Raw genomic sequence first — 22,770 nt, 5'->3', positions numbered from 1 at the left:
GCAACCATTTTGCCTTCTTGTATTTCTTTTTCTTGGGGATGGTTTTGGTCACCGCCTACTGTACAGGGTTATGAATCTCCATCCATAGTTCTTTAGGCACTTTGTCTATCAGATCTAATCCCTTGAATCTATTTGTCACCTCCATTTTATAATCATAAGTGATTTGATTTAGGTCATACCTGAATGGTCTAGTGGTTTTCCCTACTTTCTTCAATTTAAGTCTGAATTTTGCAATAGGGAGCTCATGATCTGAGCCACAGTCAGCTCCCAGTCTTGTTTTTGCTGACTGTATACAGCTTCTCCATCTTCAACTGCAAAGAATATAATCAATCTGATTTCAGTACTCACCATCTGGTGATGTCCATGTATATAGCTGTCTCTTGTGTTGTTGGAGGAGGGTGCTATGACTAGTCCATTCTCTTGGCAAAACTCTGTTGGCCTTTGCCCTGTTCCATTTTGTACTCCAAGGCCAAAACTGCCTGTTACTCCAGGTATCTCTTGACTTCCTACTTTTGCATTTCAATACCCTATGATGAAAAAGTTGGCTTAAAGCTCAACATTCAGAAAACGAAGATCATGGCATCCGGTCCCATCACTTCATGGGAAATAGATGGGGAAACAGTGGAAACAGTGTCAGACTTTATTTTTCTGGGCTACAAAATCACTACAGATGGTGACTGCAGCCATGAAATTAAAAGACACTTCCTCCTTGGAAGGATAGTTATGACCAACCTAGATAGCATATTCAAAAGCAGAGACATTACTTTGCCAACAAAGGTTTGTCTAGTCAAGGCTATGGTTTTTCCTGTGGTCATGTATGGATGTGAGAGTTGGACTGTGAAGAAGGCTGAGCGCCAAAGAATTGATGCTTTTCAACTGTGGTGTTGGAGAAGACTCTTGAGAGTCCCTTGGACTGCAAGGAGATCCAACCAGTCCATTCTGAAGGAGATCAACCCTGGGATTTCTTTGGAAGGAATGATGCTAAAGCTGAAACTCCAGTACTTTGGCCACCTCATGCGAAGAGTTGACTCATTGGAAAAGACTCTGATGCTGGGAGGGATTGGGGGCAGGAGGAGAAGGGGACGACAGAGGATGAGATGGCTGGATGGCATCACTGACTTGATGGACATGAGTCTGAGTGAACTCCAGGAGTTGGTGATGGACAGGGAGGCCTGGCGTGCTGTGATTCATGGGGTCACAAAGAGTCGGACATGACTGAGCGACTGATCTGATCTGATCTGACCCTATGATGAAAAGGACATGTTTTTTGGTATTAGTCCCAGAAGGTCTTGTAGGTCTTCAGAGAACATTTGACTTCAGCTTGTTCGGCATTAGTGGTTGGGGCATAGACTTGGAATACTGTGATGCTCCATGGTTTGTCCTGGAAATGAACTGAGATCATTCTACCATTTTTAAGATTGCACCCAAGTACTGCATTTCGAGGGCTCCCCTGGTGGCTCAGATGGTAAAAATCTGCCTGCAATGCAGGAGACTCAGGTTCAGTCCCTGGGTCAGGAAGATCCCCTGGAGAATGGATCAGCTACCCAATCCAGTATTCCTGACCAGAGAATTCCATGGACAGAGGAGCCTGGCAGGCTACAGTTCCTGGGGTCACAAAACGTCAGACATGGTTGAGTGATCAACAATTTCACTTTCACAGCATTTCGAAGAACGGATGCTTTCAAACTGTGGTGCTGGAGAAGACTCTAGAATGTCCCTTGGATTACAAGAAGATCAAACCAGTCGATCCTAAAGAAAATCAATCCCAAATATTCATTGGAAGGACTGATGCTGAAGCTGAAGCTCCAATAGTTTGGCCACATGATACAAAGAGCCAACTCACTGGAAGACCCTGATTTTAGGAAAGACTGAGGGCATGAGAAGAAGGCAACAATGGAAGATGAGAGACTTGGACGGCATCATCAACTCTATGGACATGAGTTTGAGCAAACTCCAGGAGACAGTGAAGGACAGGGAAGCCTAGCATGCTGCAGTCCACGGGGTCACAGAGTCAGACATGATTGAGCACCTGAACAACAGCTACAGGTAATTTGGCAAAAACCATGTTGGTTAACATGATAATTTGACTGAAATGACAACCAAAAATAAACATACTTGTACTGACATTAATTCCTTACTTTCGATAAATGTATCATGGCTATGTAAGATGTGGGTAGTAGGGAAAGATGGGTAAAGGGAACTCTTTGTAGTATCTTTACAACTCTTCCGTAAATGTAAAACTATTTCTAAAGAAAAATTATTATAAACAAAATTATTCAAAATAAAAATCAATTCTCAAAAGTGGAAAAATTGAAAATACTTAAGTCTTTTTTGTTTTCAATTGCAGTTTTCTCCTATTATATGAAAGTAGAGCATTCCTCTGCAATCTTTAAGCCAAAACAGCATAAATCAAAGAAGCAATTACCTTAGGAGACATCTAGCTAAGGGATGCCCAAAATAAATCAAGATAAAGCATGAACAAACACAGGAACAGTTCAAAGCTATGGCTGAGTGTGTTACCAGAGAGGGGGTTTGGTGGTGGATCACCCCTATAACCGCTGGCTCCCTTCAAGACAAATGCTGAATGCTATTTTTGCTTTTTGCCTTTTTCCATAAAAGTGAAAATCCTCTTCAGATTGCTTTCAGTTCTTGAAAACAGGCACAAATGTAGGTCTTTCATAAAAGTGGAATAAATCAAACTTCCCAAAAGTGAGGGATGCTGTACATGTATCCATACCTTTATTATATCATGGAGTGCTTATATGATCCTATATATATATTTTTAGAATTATTATTTCATATTTCAAGATTTCCAGGTTTTTTCCTACTGTTTAAAATTCTAATTGATTTTTTGCCAGTTATTACTGCTTTCACTGATAACTACAGAGAAAAATTAGAAAAACATAAATCTTCCATATTGAGAACCAATATGAAAAAACTGGGATTTACATTAGAAATAATATGAATCTATACAATCAGGTTAGGAATAAAATCTGAGCATCCCTTGCTATCCCATCTTTCCTGTTTCTAAGTTCAGACACCAAGAGCTAGGTCAGTGAGGAACACCTGTAATTCAAAATGCACAGCTATTACGGACTTAGGTATAGGTTTTTGTTATTCTCATATGTACACTTTTTCAGTTTTCTCTAAGGAAATGTTAAAATAAATTAAAACCATAAGAGGCAAGGATTTGTAACTTCTCAGGGCTTCAGGGTTTTTTTTTAGCTTTTTCCACTTAAACTTTTTCTAAGTAATTTAGAGAGCCAATAAATAAAGCCAATTGCAATTGCGTCCTGAAGGTAGCTTAGTTCACTTTTCTAGTGTTTGTACTGCATTTTTTTAAAAAGGCTAAAAAAAATGAAATTACAGAAGACAAAGTCTATAATTAATTAGAATAGACTTGTAAAAATATACCAGATTATTATTCAAAAAATAAATTCATTTTTACCTGACCTAGAGAAAACACATGAAGGTAAGGATAAATATTCATTTTAACTTGAACCTTTCACCACAAATGTCCTACATTCTTGAAGTCTAGATATGTGTGCTTTGTGTATTAGCAGCTTTTCACTGACACTTCATCTTTTTCTTTTTTTTCAAATAGCTGACTGGAATTTTCATTGTGGATGGCTGGCAGATATCAACTTCTAGAATCAAAGGTGTACTCCCCTTTGTGTTTCTTTGATTTACATGACCCTACAGGAATGCAGTCATAAAGATTCTACGGTTGATTAAGACACTGTGGAGGACAAAGCAACTCTAAGGGCACCTTTACTTACTGACCCACTCTCAGGCTGTGTTTCCGACCATGTGGTGCTGTAACAGTGACTACGATGAGGCTGTCATTCCCACCCTCGAGACAAAGAAGAGAAGAACTTCCCATTTCAACACAGAGGTCACACTAGTTACTTTCATTTAAGACACTTGCCTATGTGTTACTCCAAGGACAGTAAGTTGCTGACAGCAGCTTCATCTGAAAATGTGTTGAGATCATTTGAGGATTTGATATTTCATTATAATTCTCAAGATTTTTCCCAGAAGTTAAGGGTGGGTTTCTGTTCTAGCAACAGAGTAAACACCACAGCATGGCGTTACTGCTGTACAAGCTGTCAGTGGTAAAAAGCTTTTCAAAAAAAAAGGAGACATACTCTTAAAACTATCATCATTATATAAGATGTCGAAGGGAACTAGACTCTGCAAATTTCTCAATACAGAGAACACAAAACACAGTGACAATTAGCTCCAAAGGGCACTAGAATCTGTAGATTTCTCAATGTAGAGAACATGAAACCATAAGCAGCACAATTCCCAGTGTTAAGAATGTTTCACCCAACTTAAACTGTACTTGTATTCTAAAAAATATATATTATTACAATAAGATAACACAGACAGCATTAGTTACTTTCAGTGGTAAATATGGCAAAAACTGTTGGCTACCAATTTAACAATTTTTCCTTCCACAACTTTCTCCCTTGCTGGCAAAGCCTGCCTATACCTCAGAAGCTAAAAGTGCCAGAAAGTTCTCTTTCTAGCCTCTGTTACGGCAAGAGCATGAATTAATAATCCTATCTACTGGGGCCTCAGAGAGTTGAAGCTGGCCGGCAGGCCTTTGGAAAAGGCTTTCTTCACCAATAAAGAGAGATGTAGGACTTCCCTGGTGGTACACTGGATAAGAATCCATCTGCCAATGCAGGGGACACAGGTTTGATCCCTGGTCCGGAAAGATTCCGCATACCGTGGGAAAACTACGCCCATGCGCCACAACTGTACTGACCCTGTGCTCTAGAACCCGTGTGCTGCAACTGCTGAAGCCAGCACGCTCTAGAGGCCTGCAGGCCGCAGCTGCTGAGCCCGTGTGCCAAACCTACTAAAGCCTGCACGCCCAGAGCCTGTGCTCTGCAATAAGAGAAGCCACAGCAATGGAAAGCCCACCCACCACGAGAGAGTCGTCCCAGCCTGCCGCAACTAGAGAAAGCCCTCACAAAACAATGAAGATCCAGTGCAGCTCAAAAAAAAAAAAAGAGAGAGAGAGAGGTGTACAGGAGGAAACTGCTGCCTTAGGTAATACTTGGCTGCATCTGCATATGACCCCTAGAACGACGAGGTGTACAGGAGGAAACTGCTGCCTTAGGTAATACTTGGCTGCATCTGCATATGACCCCTAGAACGACTGTAGCAATCTCACAACCCTAAGGAAAGATATCACCACGTCGCTAAAAATAACACTGAGAAATCACTGGGTAACTAAGCCCAATATCCTTGCATCCAGGCTTCTTGTGCTCAGTTGCTCAGTCATGTAGGACTCTCTGCAGCCCCATAGACAGCCCCATAGACAGCCTGTCCATGGAATTTTCCAGGCAAGAATACTGGAGCAGGTTGCCATTTCCTACTCCAGAGGATCTTCCCGACTTAGGGATCAAACCCACACTTCTTAACGTCTCCTGCACTGGCAGGTGGGTTCTTTACCACTAGTGCCACCCTCTTGTCTGGTAAGTTATTCGTTTATGGCTTTAGTTTAAGCCACCTTTATCTGGACATGGTCACTCGCGGGCCAACACATCTGTTCACTGCATGCTATCAAGATCGGGCATTTGTGTGTGTGTGTTAGTCGCTCAGTCATGTCCTACTCTTTGCAACCCCATGGACTCCTCTGTCCATAGGATTCTCAAGGCAAGAATACTGGAGCGGTTTGCCATTTCCTTCTCCAGGGGATCTTCCCAACCCAGGGCTCAAACCTGGGTCTCCTGCATTGCAGGCAGATTCTTCACCATCTGAGCCAGCAGGGAAGCAAATATCTGTTCACTGCAAGCTATCAAGATCGGGCATTTAGACTACTGCTACTTGGCTGACTCCAGTCATTACTGTTACTTGAAAACTGGGTAGGCCTCTTGGTGGGTGTCTAGCCAGTGTGACAGGGATAGAACAGGATAGTTACACAGGTAGTTGGAGAAGTCCCAGCAGGGGACTATAGAGAAGGAAACCTCAAGAAAGCTACTGGAACATTGTTCAATGAAGCAGGCTTGCTTAACCATAAAACTATAAACAAACCCACAAAATATGCCCCAGGCCATTAGATGGAAGAAAAACATCACCACCATTCTAGAGTCAGACACTTTCCTGCCAAATATGAAGGAGATCTAGTGCTGTATGCCTTACGTCTGCATCTGTGTCTACTTGAAGAAGGCAGTCTTTTCCCCTCCCACTTTTTTTCATTATAAAATGGGTAGCCCACTCAACCCTTAGGGCAGAGTTCCTTTGCCTACCCACCTGCATCTCTTATAAGCATCCTATATTAACAGATCTACTTTTTGCTATCACTTTGTCTCTCACTGAACTCCTACACTGAGACACAAAGAAGCTGAGTCTCAGTAAGTCCAGACATAAGGTGAGTGATTCTAATTAAAAGATCGTGGGTTAGAGTCCCAAACTGGGTTTTGGCTGGGTTCCAGTCCTGGCCTCAGGGGTTCAAGTCTCAAACTAGGTTTTGATTGGGTTTGAGTCTCAGCACATGGGTTCAAGCCCCAATCTGAGGTAAATGATTTCAAATAGGCACAACCAAGCCAAAGATGAGGAGACAGAAGGATGTATTACTTGCAGCAAGTAAGGAGGACACCAGGGATCTTTCCCAAAGCAGTCTTTTTCCAAACAGCAAAAGGGGGGAGGTTTTGTTTTGTTCTAATTTATTTGTGTGAAAGTCACTCAGTCGTGTTCAACTCTTTGCGACCCCAAGGACCATTCAGTCTATGGAATTCTCTAGACCAGAATACTGGAGTGGGTAGCCTTTTCCTTCTCCAGGGCATCGTCCCAATCCAGGGATCAAACCCAGGTCTCCCACATTACAGGCGAATTCTTTACCAGCTGAGCCACAAGGGAAATAAATTATTTATTTATTTGGCTGCACCAGGTCTTGGGTAAGGTATGCTGAATCTTCAGTTGCATTGTGAGAACTCTTAGTTGTGGCATCTATCTCCATGACCAGGGATCAAACCCAGGCCCCCTGCACTGGCAGCAGGGAGTCTTATCCACTGGACCACCAGGGAAGTCCAAAAAGTGGGGAAGTGTTAAGCTAAGGGTACATGCATATTCGTGAACAGGCCTGAGTAAAGGAGAATTTGGCATAAAATTGGGACAAGGAATTTCAGGGTGGTCCAGTGGTTAAAATCACTTGTTTTCACTGCAAGGGTACAGGTTCAATCCCTGGTCGAGTGAACTAAGATCCCACAAGCTGAGCAGTGTGGCCAAAACAACAATAAATTGGAGCAAATTGGGGCAAAGATCAACAGAGTCCAAGCTTTGGTTGATTAAGGTCAGGAGGGTCAGCATCATTCCATCCTCTACCTAGGTGGGGGCCTTAGTTCCTGCAGAACTCAAAGATATATTATGTACATCTAGTGAGGAGGAACTAGGACTTTGCTTTATCACTGCACTACTGTTTGACTGTCTTTTCTCTGTCCTGTATTCCCCCACTTTCCTTAAGGTTATAATTACTGCCAGACTTCTTTCATGGGCAAGCATTGTAGCCAGACATAGATCACAAAATGGCTTCTCTTACGTCAAGCAAGTGGTTCCTGGTTCTTCTCCAGAGACTGCTTAACTTATCTATTTACATTACCGGTGTCTCAGACACCTTACTCCCTACTGCTTCATTCATTTTTCTTTTCTGTCTTTTACTAAGGAGCAAACTCAGTATAATATACATATGTTCATGGAGTCACAGAGTCGAACACAACTGAGCAACTAACACTTTCACATGCTTCAAAATAAAGTCCATGTTTCCTCTGTAACTCTTCATCATGGTCAATGGGAAGGTATCTTTTGCTCCTCCAGTATATTTTTCAGTTATGACTGCTTTTAATAGCATCAGAGACATGTTGCAATTTTTAGCTTATACTTTCTTACTATTGAAAACAATTTCATATTGAAATCAAAACTGATCTAAAATTTCTAGAAAGAAAATGCTAAAGATAGAATAAAGATTTGCATTTACATGTCATCTACATAAATAAGTGGAGCTGAATGGTGAGGCATCTTAAATAATAAATAATTGAATGTACTATCTTTTTTACCTATAAGGAAAACAAACAAAAAAAAATGTCAATTTAAAAAAAGAGACAGAGACACGATGGATTACATACACGTGAGTTCAAAATCCTGGCTTACAGTTAATTTTTAAGAGACCTCTTAAAAATTGTTTCTTGCATCCTATGCTTAAAGGGATAAAGATACTACCATGATTTTTCATGTTTACTCATAACAGGGAAAGAATCCTTAAGCAAGACTTGAGAAAACCTTTGCTGAATGTTATTCAGTGACGCAGTAAAATGAAAACTTAGCCAAACTAGCCAAACAGATATAACTGACATTTGATTTATTAAGGGGAAAAAAAAAGGTTTTTAGAAAGAAAAAGACTATAAATTCTGAAAATTTCAGGTCCTTCTCTTTGATATACTTTCTGTCACTATTTTTCTACTTATTACACAAACACACTAGGGGAGAAAAAAAAAATTACCCTTTTCTGAATATCAGTCAGAAGCATAACAGCAAATATTAGAAAAAATTATTCTGAAAACCATGGCACAAAGACTTGAAAAACAATTTCAGATGCACCAAAATTACCGATCAGTTCAGTTCAGTTGCTCACTTGTGTGTGACTCTTTGTGACCGCATGGACTGCAGCACGCCAGGCTTCCCTGCCCATCACCAACTCCCAGAGCTTACTGCTCAAAGTCATGTCCACAGAGTCAGTGATGCCATCCAATCATCTTATCCTCTGTCATCCCCTTCTCCTCTCACCTTCAATCTTTCCCAGCATCAGGGTCTTTTCCAGTGAGTCAGTTCTTCCCATCAGGTGGCCAAAGTATTGGAGTTTCAGCTTCAGCAGTAGTCCTTCCAATGATTATTTAGGACTGATTTCCTTTAGGATTGACTAGTTCGATCTCCTTGTAGTCCAAGGGACTCTCAAGAGTCTTCTCCAACACCACAGTTCAAAAGCATCAAGTCTTCAGCACTCAGCTTTCTTTATAGTCTAACTCTCACATCTATACATGACTACTGGATAAACCATAGCTCTGACTAGAAAGACCTTTGTTGGCCAAGCAATGTCTCTGCTTTTTAATATGCTGTCTAAGTTGGTCATAACTTTTCTTTCAAGGAGCAAGCATCTTTTAATTTCATGGCTGTAGTCACCATCTGCAGTGATTTTGGAGCCCCACCAAAAAATAAAGTCTCTCACTGTTTTCATTGTTTCCTCATCTATTTGCCATGAAGTGATGGGACCAGATGCTATGATCTTAGTTTTCTGAATGTTGAGTTTTAAGCCAAGTTTTTCACTCTCCTCTTTCACCTTCATCAAGAGGCTCCTTACTTCTTCTTTCTTTCTGCCATAAGGGTGGTTATCATCTGCATATCTGACGTTATTGATATTTCTCCCACCAATCTTGATTCCAGCTTGTGCTTCATTCGACCTGGCATTTCTCATGATGTACTCTGCATATAAGCCTTTAGAAAGTACTCCTTTCCCAATTTGGAACCAGTCTGTTGTTCTATGTCCAGTTCTAACTGTTGCTTCTTGACCTGCATACCGATTTCTCAGGAGGCAGGTCAGGTAGTCTGGTATTCCCATCTCTTGAAGAATTTTCCAGTTTGTTGTGATCCACACAGTCAAAGGCTTTGGCATAGTCAATAAAGCAGAAGTAGATGTTATTTTAGAACTCTCTTGCTTTTCCGTGACCCAATGGATGTTGGCAATTTGATCTCTGCTTCCTCTGCCTTTTCTAAATTCAGTTTGAACATCTGGAAGTTCACGGTTCATGTACCATTGAAGCCTGGCTTGGAGAATTTTGAGCATTACTTTACTAGCATGTAAGATGAGTGCAATTGTGCAGTAGTTTGAGCATTCTTTGGCATTGCCTTTCTTTCGGATTGGAATGAAAACTGACCTTTTCCAGTCCTGTGGCCACTGCTGAGTTTTCCAAACTTGCTGGCATATCGAGTGCAACACTTTCACAGCATCATCTTTCAGGATTTGAAATAGCTCAACTGGAATTCCATCACCTTCATTAGCTTTGTTCATAGTGATGCTTCCTACGGCCAACTTGACTTTGCATTCCAGGAAGTGTGGCTCTAGGCCAGTGATCACACCATCGTGGTTATCTGGGTCATGAAGATCATTTTTGTATAGTTCTTCTGTGTATTCTTGCCACCTCTTCTTAACATCTTCTGCTTCTGTTAGGTCCATTCCATTTCTGTCCTTTATTGTGCCCATCTTTGCATGCAATGTCCCCTTGGCATTTCTAATTTTCTTGAAGAGATCTCTAGTCTTTCCCATTCTATTTTCTTCCTTTATTTCTTTGCACTGATCACTGAGGAAGACTTTCTTATCTCTCCTTGCTATTCTGTGGAACTGTGCATTCCAATGGGCATATCTTTGCTTTTTTCCTTTGCTTTTGCATCTTTTCTTTCTTCAGTTATTTTGTAAGGCCTCCTCAGACAACCATTTTGCCTTTTGCATTTCTTTCTTTTTTTTTTTTTTATTGTATTGGTTTTGCCATACATCAACATGAATCCGCCACGGGTGTACACGTGTTCCCCATCCTGAACCCCCCTCTCACCTCCCTCCCCTGCGTTTCTTTTTCTTTCAGATGGTCTTGATCACTGCCTCCAGTACAATGTCACAAACCTCCGTCCACAGTTCTTCAGGCACTGTCTATCAGATCTAATCCCTTGAATCTATTTCTCATTTCCACTGTATAATCATAAGGGATTTGATTTAGGTCATACCTGAATGGTCTAGTGGTTTTCCCTACTTTCTTCAATTTCAGTCTGAATTTGGCAATAAGGAGTTTATGATCTGAGCCACAGTCAGCTCCCGGTCTTGTTTTTGCTGACTGTATAAAGCTTCTCTATCTTTGGCTGCAAAGAATATAATCAATCTGATTTCGACCTATCTTCAGACCTATGCTAATGATCTTTCCTTTATGGGGTATACTCTTCTCTCCACTACATTCATCTGGGTGAATAATGAGGTATTGACAAGCACTTGTGAACTAAACCCTATAAAACTTAGCAACATGGGGACCTGATTAAAAAAAAAAAAAGATTTTTAGCTCCTTGTTTTAAAAGCCCTTGTTAAAAAATTAAATTTGATTTGTTATATCAGCTGGTTTTATTAAATCATTTTTAATATCCAAATAGGACAACGATTTTTGTCAAATATGAACTAAACAACTCTGTAAGTAAAATTATGATGACTACTAAATTCTTTCTCAGTTCAAATTCACTACTCATACTTAAGATGCTAAAGAAGACCTGAGATAAAGAGTTTGAAAACCGATATTCTATGTAATAGGTTATTCACTGCAGCACTGCTGTAACTTCAAGAAACTGGAAAGAACCTACATGACCATCAGTGAGAGACTGGTTAAAAATAATTATGGCACATTCACACAATGAAATACGTACTATACAACATAAAAAAAAAAGTAAGGGGCAATCAGGCAACAAAGAAAAACACATCCAGATTGGAAAGTTAGAAATAAACCTATCTCTTTCTGTAGATGACATGATCTTGTGCACAGAAGATCCTAATGAATTCACTAAAATAATTATCAGAACTAATAAATGAGTTCAGTGAATAAATGAGACCTATTATATTCTTTGCAGCCAAAGATACAGAAGCTCTATACAGTCAGCAAAAACAAGACCAGGAGCTGACTGTGGCTCAGACCATGAACTCCTTATTGCCAAATTCAGGCTTAAATTGAAGAAAGTAGGGAAAACCACTAGACCACTCAGGTATGACCTAAATCAAATCCCTTATGATTATACAGTGGAAGTAAGAAATAGATTTAAGGGCCTAGATCTGATAGATAGAGTGTCTGATGAGCTATGGAATGAGGTTCGTGACACTGTACAGGAGACAGGGATCAAGACCATCACCATGGAAAAGAAATGCAAAAAAGCTAAATGGCTGTCTGGGGAGGCCTTACAAATAGCTGTGAAAAGAAGAGAAGCGAAAAGCAAAGGAGAAAAGGAAAGATATAAACATCTGAATGCAGAGTTCCAAAGAATAGCAAGAAGAGATAAGAAAGCCTTCTTAGGCGATCAATACAAAGAAATAGAGGAAAACAACAGAACGGGAAAGACTAGAGATCTCTTCAAGAAAATCAGAGATACCAAAGGAATATTTCATGCAAAGATGGGCTCGATAAAGGACAGAAATGGTATGGACCTAACAGAAGCAGAAGATATTAAGAAGAGATGGCAAGAATACACAGAAGAACTGTACCAAAAAGATCTTCATGACGCAGATAATCATGATGGTGTGATCACTGACCTAGAGGCAGACATCCTGGAATGTGAAGTCAAGTGGGCCTTAGAAAGCATCACTACGAACAAAGCTAGTGGAGGTGATAGAATTCCAGTTGAGCTATTCCAAATCCTGAAAGATGATGCTGTGAAAGTGCTGCACTCAATATGCCAGCAAATTTGGAAAACTCAGCAGTGGCCACAGGACTGGAAAAGGTCAGTTTTCATTCCAATCCCAAAGAAAGGCAATGCCAAAGAATGCTCAAACTACTGCACAATTGCACTCATCTCACATGCTAGTAAAGTAATGCTCAAAATTCTCCAAGCCAGGCTTCAGCAATACGTGAACTGTGAACTTCCTGATGTTCAAGCTGGTTGTAGAAAAGGCAGAGGAACCAGAGATCAAATTGCCAACATCCGCTGGATCATTGAAAAAGCAAGAGTTCCAGAAAAACATCTATTTCTGCTTTACTGACTATGTCAAAGCCTTTGACTGTGTGGATCACAATAAACTGTGGAAAATTCTGAAAGAGATGGGAATACCAGACCACCTGATCTGCCTCTTGAGAAACCTGTATGCAGGTCAGGAAGCAACAGTTAGAACTGGATATGGAACAACAGACTGGTTCCAAATAGGAAAAGGAGTACGTTAAGGCTGTATATTGTCACCCTGTTTATTTAACTTAAATGCAGAGTACATCATGAGAAAAGCTGAGCTGGAAGAAACACAAGCTGGAATCAAGATTGGTGGGAGAAATATCAATAACCTCAGATATGCAGATGACACCACCCTTATGGCAGAAAGTGAAGAGGAACTAAAAAGCCTCTTGATGAAAGTGAAAGTGGAGAGTGAAAAAGTTGGCTTAAAGCTCAACATTCAGAAAACGAAGATCATGGCATCTGGTCCCATCACTTCATGGGAAATAGATGGGGAAATAGTGGAAACAGTGTCAGACTTTATTTTTCTGGGCTCCAAAATCACCGCAGATGGTGACTGCAGCCATGAAATTAAAAGACACTTACTCCTTGGAAGGAAAGTTATGACTAATCTAGATAGCATATTGAAAAGCAGAGACGTTACTTTGCCAACAAAGGTTCGTCTAGTCAAGGCTATGGTTTTTCCAGTGGTCATGTATGGATGTGAGAGTTGGACTGTGAAGAAGGCTGAGCGCCGAAGAATTGATGCTTTTGAACTGTGGTGTTGGAGAAGACTCTTGAGAGTCCCTTGGACTGCAAGGAGATCCAACCAGTCCATTCTGAAGGAGATCAGCCCTGGATTTCTTTGGAAGGAATGATGCTAAAGCTGAAACTCCAGTACTTTGGCCACCTCATGTGAAGAGTTGACTCATTGGAAAAGACTCTGATGCTGGGAGGGATTGGGGGCAGGAGGAGAAGGGGATGACAGAGAATGAGATGGCTGGATGCCATCACTGACTCAATGGATGTGAGTCTGAGTGAACTCCAGGAGTTGGTGATGGACAGGGAGGCCTGGCGTTGTGCGATTCATGGGGTCGCAAAGAGTCGGATACGACTGAGCAACTGATCTGATCTGATCTGATATTGATAAAAGATCAATATAGGGACTTCCTGGTGGCCCAGTGCCTAAGACTCAGCACTCCCAATGCTAGGGACCCAGGTTGGATTTCTGGTGAGGAATTACACCTCACATGCTGAAACTAAAGACCCTGCATGCTGTAACTAAGATCCAGGGCAGCCAAATAAATATATAAATGAGTATTTTTTAAAAAGGTCAATATATAATATTCAACTATATTTCTGTATACTTGCAATGGATAATCTGAAAATGGAGTTAAGAAAACAATTTCAGTTATAATAGCATCAAAAAGAGTAAAATATTTATTAATAAATTTAAGAAAAGAAGCACAAAACTTAGATATTCTGAAAAGACAAAACATGAATGAGAGAAACTTCAAAAGACTCAAATAAATTAAAAGACGTATTCATGTTCTGATTCATGAAGATACAATAGTATTAAAATGGCATGACACCAAAAGCACCACTCTTCAAGTTGATCTACAGATTCAACATTGCTGCTGCTGCTAAGTCACTTCAGTCGTGGCTTTGTGCGACCCCAGAGACGGCAGCCCACCAGGCTCCCCCGTCCCTGGGATTCTCCAGGCAAGAACACTGGAGTGGGTTGCCATTTCCTTCTCCAATGCATGAAAGTGAAAAGTGAAAGTGAAGTCGCTCAGTGGTGTCCGACCCTCAGCGACCCCATGGACTGCAGCCTTCCAGGCTCGTCCGTCCATGGGATTTTCCAGGCAAGAGTACTGGAGTTGGGTGCCATTGCCTTCTCCGGACAGATTCAACATTAAGGCAGTCAAAATTCTATCTGGCTTCTTTGCAGAAATAGACCACCTGATCCTAAAATTTGTATGAAAATTCAAGACACTAAGATGAACCAAACAATCTTGAAAAAGAACAAAGTTGGAACAAAATCACACTTCCTGATTTCAAAACCTACTACAAAGCTGCAGTAACCAAGGCCGTGTGGTGCCAGCATAAGGACAGACATATGGGTGAGCGGAAAAGAACTAAGGAACGAAGAAATAAATCCTGACGTTTAGGTCAGTTGATTTCAATAGAATTCAAAGACAATTCAACGGGAAAAAAAAAGTCTTTTGTTAAACAAACAGTGCTAGGACAATTTGTTATCCACATGCAAAAGAATGAAACTGGATTCCTTCCTCACTTTTTGTACAAAAATCAACTCAAATGTAAAAACTGAAAGTATAAAACTCGTAGAACACGGGTGCAAATCTTCCTGACTTTCGATTAGACAATCGTTTGTTAGACATGACATCAAAAGCACAAGCCACAAAAGAAAACATTTGTAAACCGGACTTCAACAAATTTGAAAACTTTATGTCCTACAAAGGACAGCATCAACAGCGTGCAAAGACAAGACCCAGAATGGAAGTAAACACTTTCAGATCATACATGTGATAAAGGATTTGTATCTAAAATATGTAAGAGCTCTCAAAGGAAAACAAAACAAAACAAAAATATATAAACAACTCTTACAAAGGGGCTTCCTTGGTGGCTCAATGGTAAAGAATTCACCTGTCAGCACAAGAGATATGGGTTCTCTATCCAGGAAGATCCTACATGCTGCAGAGCAACTAAGTCCATGCACCACAAGTACTGAGCCAGCACTCCACAGCCCTCGAGCTGCCACTACTGCGCTCATGTGCCACAGTTACTGAAGCCCGCACACCCTACAGCCCGTGCTCTGCAACAAGAGAGGCCCTGTAACAAGCCCGCACACCACAGCCAGAGTGGCCCCCACTTGCCGCCATCAGAGAAAAGCCTGTGCAACAACCTAGACCCAGCACAGCCAAAAGTAAATTTTAAAAAACCCAAAACCCTTACACGTCAACAATAAAAAGACAATCCAATTGAAAAGTGGAAAAAGGATGTCACTGTACGTCTCTCTTTAAAAATACATACAAAGTGTCAGAACTGCCATATGACCCAGCAATCCCACTGCTGGGCGTTCACCCCAAGGAAACCAGAACTGAAATAGACATATGTACCTCAATGTTCATTGCAGCACTATTTACAATAGCTCGGACATGAAAGCAACCTAGATGTCCACTGATAGATGAATGGATAAGGAAGCAATGGAATACTACTCAGCTATAAAAAGAAACACATCTGAGTCAGTTCTAATGAAGCGGATGAACCTGCAGCCTATTATACACAGTGAAGTAAGTCAGAAAAAGAAAGACAAATACTGTATATTAATGCATATTTATGGAATTTAGAAAGACAGTACCAACCATCTTACCTGCAGAGTAGCAAAGGAGACACAGATGTAAAGAACAGACTTTTGGACTCAGTGGGAGAAGGCGAGGGTGGGATGATTTGAGAGAATAGCACTGAAACATGTACATTATCATATGTAAAATAGATGACCAGGGCAAGTTCTATGCATGAAGCAGGGCACCCAAAGCCAGTGCTCTGGGACAACCCAGAGGGATGGGGTGGGGAGGGAGGCAGGGGTTCACGATGGCGGGGAAACACACGTATAGCAATGGCCAGTACATGTCGATGTATGGCGAAAACCATCACAATATTGTAAAGTAATTATCCTCCAATTAAGATTAATTAATATATAAAATACATATATATATATATATAAACTGTCAATAAGTACATAAAAAGATGCTCAACATCATTAGCCATCAAGGAAATGCAAATCAAAATCAAAATGAGTTATACCTTTAAACCAGATAATAACAAGTGTTTGGGAGAATAAAAAGAAGTTGGAATCCTCCACTGGTAGGAAATAAAATGGTCCAGCTGCTGTGAAGAACAGCTGGGCAGCTTCCCAAAAGGTTAAACAGAGAGTTACCATATAATTCAGCAATTCTACTCTACCAGGTGTGTACCCAACAGAACTGAAAGTATCTGTCCAAACAAAAGCGTCTACAAGAACATTTACAGTAGTGTTACGATAGCCAAAAAGTGGAAATAACCAAACGTCTGTCAAAGATTAATAGATTAAAAAAAGAGGGCCATAGAACTTTTCTGATGGTCTAGTGGCTAAGACTCTGTACTACCAAGGCAGGGGACCAGGGTTCGATCCTTGGTCAGGGAACTAGATCCTACATGCTGCAACCAAAGATCCCGTATGCCAAAACTAAAGGATCCCACATGGTGCAACAAAAATCAAAGATCCCATGTGCCACAACCGAGACCTGGCACAGCCAAATAAATTTTTTAAGAAGATACATATATATACACACACATATATAGACCCATATATATATACGAAAATGGAAACAGTGGCTGACTTTATTTTGCTGCTGCTGCTGCTAAGTCGCTTCAGTCGTGTCCGACTCTGTGCGACCCCATAGACGGCAGCCCACCAGGCTCCCCCATCCCTGGGATTCTTCAGGCAAGAACACTGGAGTGGGTTGCCATTGCCTTCTCCAATGCATGAAAGTGAAAAGTGAAAGTGAGGTCGCTCAGTCGTATCCAACTCCTAGCAACCCCATGGACTGCAGCCTACCAGGCTTCTCCATCCATGGAATTTTCCAGGCAAGAGTACTGGAGTGGGTTGCCATTGCCTTCTCCGACTTTATTTTGGGGGACTCCAAAATCACTGCAGATGGTGACTGCAGCCACGAAATTAAAAGATGCTTGCTCCTTGGAAGAAAAGCTATGACCAACCTAGACAGCATATCAATAAGCAGAGACATTACTTTGCCAACAAAGGTCCATCTAGTCAACGCTATGGTTTTTCCAGCAGTCATGTATGGATGTGAGAGTTGGACTATAAAGAAAGCTGAGCACTGAAGACTTGATGCTTTTGAACTGTGGTGTTGGAGAAGACTCTTGAGAGCCCCTTGGACTTTAAGGAGATCAAACCAGTCCATCCTAAAGGAAATCAGGCCAGAATATTCGTTGGAAGGACTCCTGCTGAAGCTGAAACTCCAATACTTTAGCCACCTGATGCGAAGAGCTGACTCATTTGAAAAGACCCTGATGCTGGGAAAGATTGAAGGCGGGAGGAGAAGGGGACGACAGAGAATAAGATGCTTGGATGGCATCACTGACTCAATGGACATCAGTTTGAGAAAACTCCGGGAGTTGGTGATGGACAGGGAAGCCTGGCGTGCTGCAGTCCATGGGGTCCCAAAAAGTCGGACACAACTGAGTAACTGAACTGAACTGAATATATATGAAAGAGGGCTATAGCCATACAACGAATACTATTCAACCATTTAAAAAAATGAAATAGTGATACATGCTACAATAGGTATGAATCTTTAAAACATACACGAAGTCAAAGAAGCCAGTCACAAAGGACCACATATTGACTGCATGATTCTATTTAAACAAAATGTCCAGAATAGACAAATCAAAGACAGAAAGTATATATTACCTTTTCTAATTATTTTTAAAAACAACCATGCTGTTCCTGTATTTATACGCTATGTCTTTCTAAATCCTAAAATAAATCTTCTAAAATAATTTTTAAAGCACTTGAAAGCACAAAAGCATGCTATGAATCAAAGAGAAAAGGCCTGGAATTTTGAAACAGGTAAGGAAAATGCATAAACCTTAAAGGCAGAAAACAAATTGTCTTTACTGAATGCTATCAAATGACCAAAATTCCTTTCAAGTTAAATTCGAGTCTTCCTTTGAACTGAAAATTATTATCAATTATTAAGCCTTAATTTGCAAAATATCTGTATATTTTATAAAGGCAATCATCAGTGTAAAGCTGAAACTTACTAGATTTACATCACAGTAAATAATTTTAAACTAAATAAAACACATAATTAATATATTTCTTGGAATACTAGAAATGGCATAACTTGGAGTCAGATATACAGTTTGAATTTTAGTCTGCTATTTATCATCTAGATGATCAACTATTTACTTGGTCTCTGCAAGCCTCAGTTCACCCTCCTGTTAAAATCAAGAATTATAATACCTACTTCAGTATGAAAAGAAGCATTCCAACTACTTACTAAATGGGAAGGTGAGGAGAGAAGTAGTATTTGATTTCACTTTTTAAAAAAATCTATCGTTACCGTTTGAATTTTTTTACAACTTGTACATAATTTAAAAACATAACCAAGATTCTAAAAATTTAAAAATCTACTTTAGGAGGTTCTTTTAGAGATATTTCATAAGACATTGACACATAGCAGACTCACTTAAATTTCCTCACTCCTTCCATTGCCTCTCTATTAATAACTTCTTGAATTCGGGTGAACAAAACTTGGAAGAAGAAAAGTTAAACATTTATTTTTCTGAAGGCTGTCATTATCAAGAAGGAGATAAAGAAGTGCAATAAAACTAAGCTTTTAAAACACTTTCTTCAAACTATACCTAAGAATTTAATCTGAATTTTCATGTTTACTGATTCTAATCATTTTATTCTGATACTTTTTAAGGTTTTTGGTTGTTGTTATTTTTGCAATATAAAATAACACTATCGAGTGAAAAGGAAACTTGATACCTTAATCCTTTGACCAACAAGACAAATTCAGGATTCAGTCCAGAGAACAGTTACCACTGAAAACACAATACAAATATAAATGACTATTAACTATCCAGCAAATAAGATAAAACATAGGCTCCACCTTTTTTTGTTTTGACAGTACACTGAATAGATGAAAGTAATTTAATTATCTAGGTTGTCAGCTTATACTTCACAGAAACTGTAAGAATTAAAACATTCTCTTCCATATGCTAATTAACAGATGAATAAAGTGAATGTCAGGAGGCAAAGTCGTTTTGCAGGTCAAAAAGGTACTATTTTAAAATCACCAACCTACACTGGAACCACTTAAGTTGGTAATGTGGCCTTTGATAGCTTGTCTTAAAAACTGAGTCATCAGACTTTTACAAGAATCTAACTGTACCCGTAGAAGTGTATTAACTAGCATTTCTCATCAAGTTTGTGTAAGTACATAATTAAACCCTCATGTCTTTTAACCTTTACAAATTCTATTCTGGACTATTAGTACACATATTACTGAGAAAGAATATCCTGGAGTATTATTGCAGTTCTATAGTGTTGTTTTTTAACTATTTCGAGAACGTATCTCTGAAATGCGGAAACAGTAAATTTCAGAAAGATACAACAATGATTCACGTAACTATCTCAACATCACGCAGTGGTTGAATGGGACAAAATTTAAAACTTAAAGCAGTGAAAGCCAATAGACAAGGGAGTCCCCAGCTCCCAAGCCTTCTCCTTTCCATTTCTTGCAAGACACTTCAAAACTCCAACTCCCAAGACCAAAGTTCGTCTCAGTCCCAGCGGATAAAGACAAGCTCTTAGCCCGACCTCCAAACGGTGCTTCTCCCTGCCACCCGAAGACAGGCGCAGGGGTGACAGGATGGCCGCCCCGCCCGAGAGCGCGCGGGCGGAAAGGAGGGACACCCATGACTCACCCACCCTGGGCCCACCGCCAGACCGCCCGCGCGGTCTTGGGACCAGACTCTTAGCGCCCCCAAGAGGCGGGTAAGCCTCTTCCACGGAGGCCCCCTCCCCAGTCAAAAGCCCTCCCCGGGAGAGGCCGGGGCTGCGCACAGACCTGAGGCTCCAGCTCTTCCCCGCAGGTCCCAGCCCCGTGCGGGAGCCCTCGCCCCGCCTCCCGACCTGCGAGCATGCGCACCCGGCCCGACCGCGACTGCGCGCCCCCGAGCGTCCCCGCCGGCTCACGCCGCCGCCGGGGAGGCCGGGCGAGGCCGCGGCGGAGGCGGAGGCCCGGCTCCCTGGGCGGTGCGCGCCCCCCGCCCTGCCACTCACCAGCGACATTGGCCCGTGGCACCCAAAGTCCGTCCTCCGCGTTAGGCGGCTAGCGCCGGAGGGGAGGGGATAGCCAGGAAGGCAGGAAGCTGTGGCTTAAAAGGGCAGCCCGCGCCGGGCCCTTCCTCCCTCCGTCCGTCTCCGGGCCTGTGAGAGCGCCTCTCCTCCGTGGCCTCCGTCCCGCCGCCATGTACCGGTGCCTGGGTGAAGCGCTGCTGCTGTCCCGCATCGGGCCCGCCGCCCTGGGTTCCGTGGCTGCCGACTCGGCCGTGCTGCTGGGCCGGGCCCGCGGGCAGGCTGCCGCAGCCGTCGCCGCCCCGCAGCCGGGGCTTGTGCCACCCGCTCGGCGACACTACAGCGAGGCGGCGGCCGACCGCGAGGACGACCCCAACTTCTTCAAGATGGTGGAGGGCTTCTTTGACCGCGGTGCCAGCATCGTGGAGGACAAGCTGGTGGAGGACCTCAAGACCCGGGAGACCGAGGAGCAGAAGCGGAACCGGGTGCGTGGCATCCTGCGGATCATCAAGCCCTGCAACCATGTGCTGAGCCTGTCCTTCCCCATCCGGCGCGACGACGGCTCCTGGGAAGTCATCGAGGGCTACCGGGCCCAGCACAGCCAGCACCGCACGCCCTGCAAGGGAGGTGAGCCCCTTGTGCCCTGCCCCGCCCCGCCTGGCCTCCAGCCTCGGGGGTTCACCGTTCAGCCCAGCCCGGGCTGGTACCGTCGCCCTCCCACGCTGTCCCCGTTCCCCCAGGTCCCGGCCTCAGCTGTGTCAGGCTCCGATGGATAGTGGAATTTTCTGCTCCATCACCACCCCGTAGTTGGTCCTCCCCCCGCGAGCTTGTTGATGCTGTATGCAGAAGACACTACACTGCTCTTTTGATCTAGCCACTGTGACACAGTGTGGGTCTTGACGAAGAGCACTTGTAGAAAGGAAAGTGACAGACACATCTGTCTGCCTCTGCAAGATTTTGTGATCTTCTGTGACTCAAGCGAATGCAAAGCATGAAATAATTGTTCTCGGATTTTTTCACTCTTTCACAGTAGTGACAGATGGTACAGGAACATACAAAATGAATCGAAATCTACAGTTTTACTAACTAAATGAATTTATTAATTATAGTCGATCTTTTAAATTATTTTCCTACTGTGGCAGCTTTGTACACACACACACAAAATGGTAATACATGAACAGTGTAACATCAGACAGACACCGAAGTAGATCTAAAGGGTGTAGACTGCAAGACAGCCTGCCAGCCAATGGAATGAAGTAGCTGTGGGGGTGTGTACTGGTCCAGGCTAGCACCACGTTTGAGTTTGAGTGGGGGAAAGTACTTGAAGAAAGGAGTTGAATCGGCTAGAATTTGATAGTCACCAGGTTTGTAGTAGTTTTTGAATGTCTGTATATTTGGCCTCTGCAGTCAGATTGCTTTTTTTGAGCAAAAAAAAAAAAAGGCTCCCCTCTTTTTCACTCCTTAAAATCGCACAGTGCATTTTTAATCGTGCTTAACAGTGGCAAAACCACTTTTTTCTACTAAAATACTGTGTAGAATAAAGAACCCGGGGAGGTAGAATCCAGCTGGAGGTTGCCTCATAAGCACAGAGGATGCTGGGCTGGACCCTTTGTCTCAGTAAATCAGGTCCAGTGTTCTGTTATACTGGCTGACTCCTAAGGATGATTTTTAGAAATCTCTCTAGGAGGAAAGTTTGCGCTCTGCTGGCATTCTTAGCCCAGGAACAAAGGTTGCTTCAGACTGCTTAATGATTTACTTTTACTTCTTGCTAAATTTGCATTGACCCCACCCACTTCTAGGACTTAACCTTTAGAGCTTAATTATCCTCTACCTCTCAGTTTCCTCTTTTAAAACCAACTTTTGAACTTCTTTGATCTCTGATTTCCCATTGCAGCCCCAGTACTATATAAAACACACACTGTCCATCTACATCGCCCGCCTTCTTGCTCTCCAATCCCTTATTCTCAAAACCAGCAATTCACATTCCGGCTCCCTAGAGAAGCAAAGATGTTAGAAGAGGCCAAGTTAGCAAATATTAAATTGTTGTTGTTTCTGAAGAGTGGACATCACGTTTATGTGCCTTGTTGACATTGTTTTCCAGTTGCTTAAGAGATATGCAGCTAAACCATTATATTTGTTTTCCTGCAGGA

At 41.9% G+C, this 22,770-nt stretch overlaps 2 protein-coding genes across 10 annotated transcripts in view; one reads left to right on the top strand and one right to left on the bottom strand.

Moving 5' to 3' along the window:
* The window catches only part of SHLD2 (shieldin complex subunit 2), a 114,725-nt gene extending 94,031 nt beyond the window's left edge, over positions 1 to 20,694 (bottom strand). For 5 of the 9 annotated variants that reach the window (XM_059882697.1, XM_002698944.7, XM_015461053.3 and 2 more), the window contains exons 1-2: positions 20,391 to 20,428; positions 19,307 to 19,362 (exon numbers count right to left, since the gene is read on the bottom strand). The gene's annotated coding sequence lies outside the window, so the exon portion shown is untranslated. Of the gene's footprint in view, positions 1 to 19,306; positions 19,363 to 20,390; positions 20,429 to 20,605 lie in introns of those variants that run through there. The other 4 variants (XM_005226546.5, XM_024986906.2, XM_015461052.3 and 1 more) reach the window with 2 other exon arrangements.
* GLUD1 (glutamate dehydrogenase 1) overlaps positions 20,679 to 22,770 on the top strand; it is a 40,005-nt gene continuing 37,913 nt past the window's right edge. The window contains 1 exon segment of the mRNA NM_182652.2: positions 20,679 to 21,247. Within this exon segment, the coding sequence (NP_872593.2) occupies positions 20,794 to 21,247 (454 nt within the window). The 5' untranslated portion in view covers positions 20,679 to 20,793.

This window comes from Bos taurus, chromosome 28, assembly GCF_002263795.3.
Source record: "Bos taurus isolate L1 Dominette 01449 registration number 42190680 breed Hereford chromosome 28, ARS-UCD2.0, whole genome shotgun sequence".
NCBI lineage: Eukaryota > Metazoa > Chordata > Mammalia > Artiodactyla > Bovidae > Bos > Bos taurus.
The sequence above is the reverse complement of the archived record's forward strand: the minus strand, read 5'-3'. Positions and strand labels throughout refer to the sequence as shown.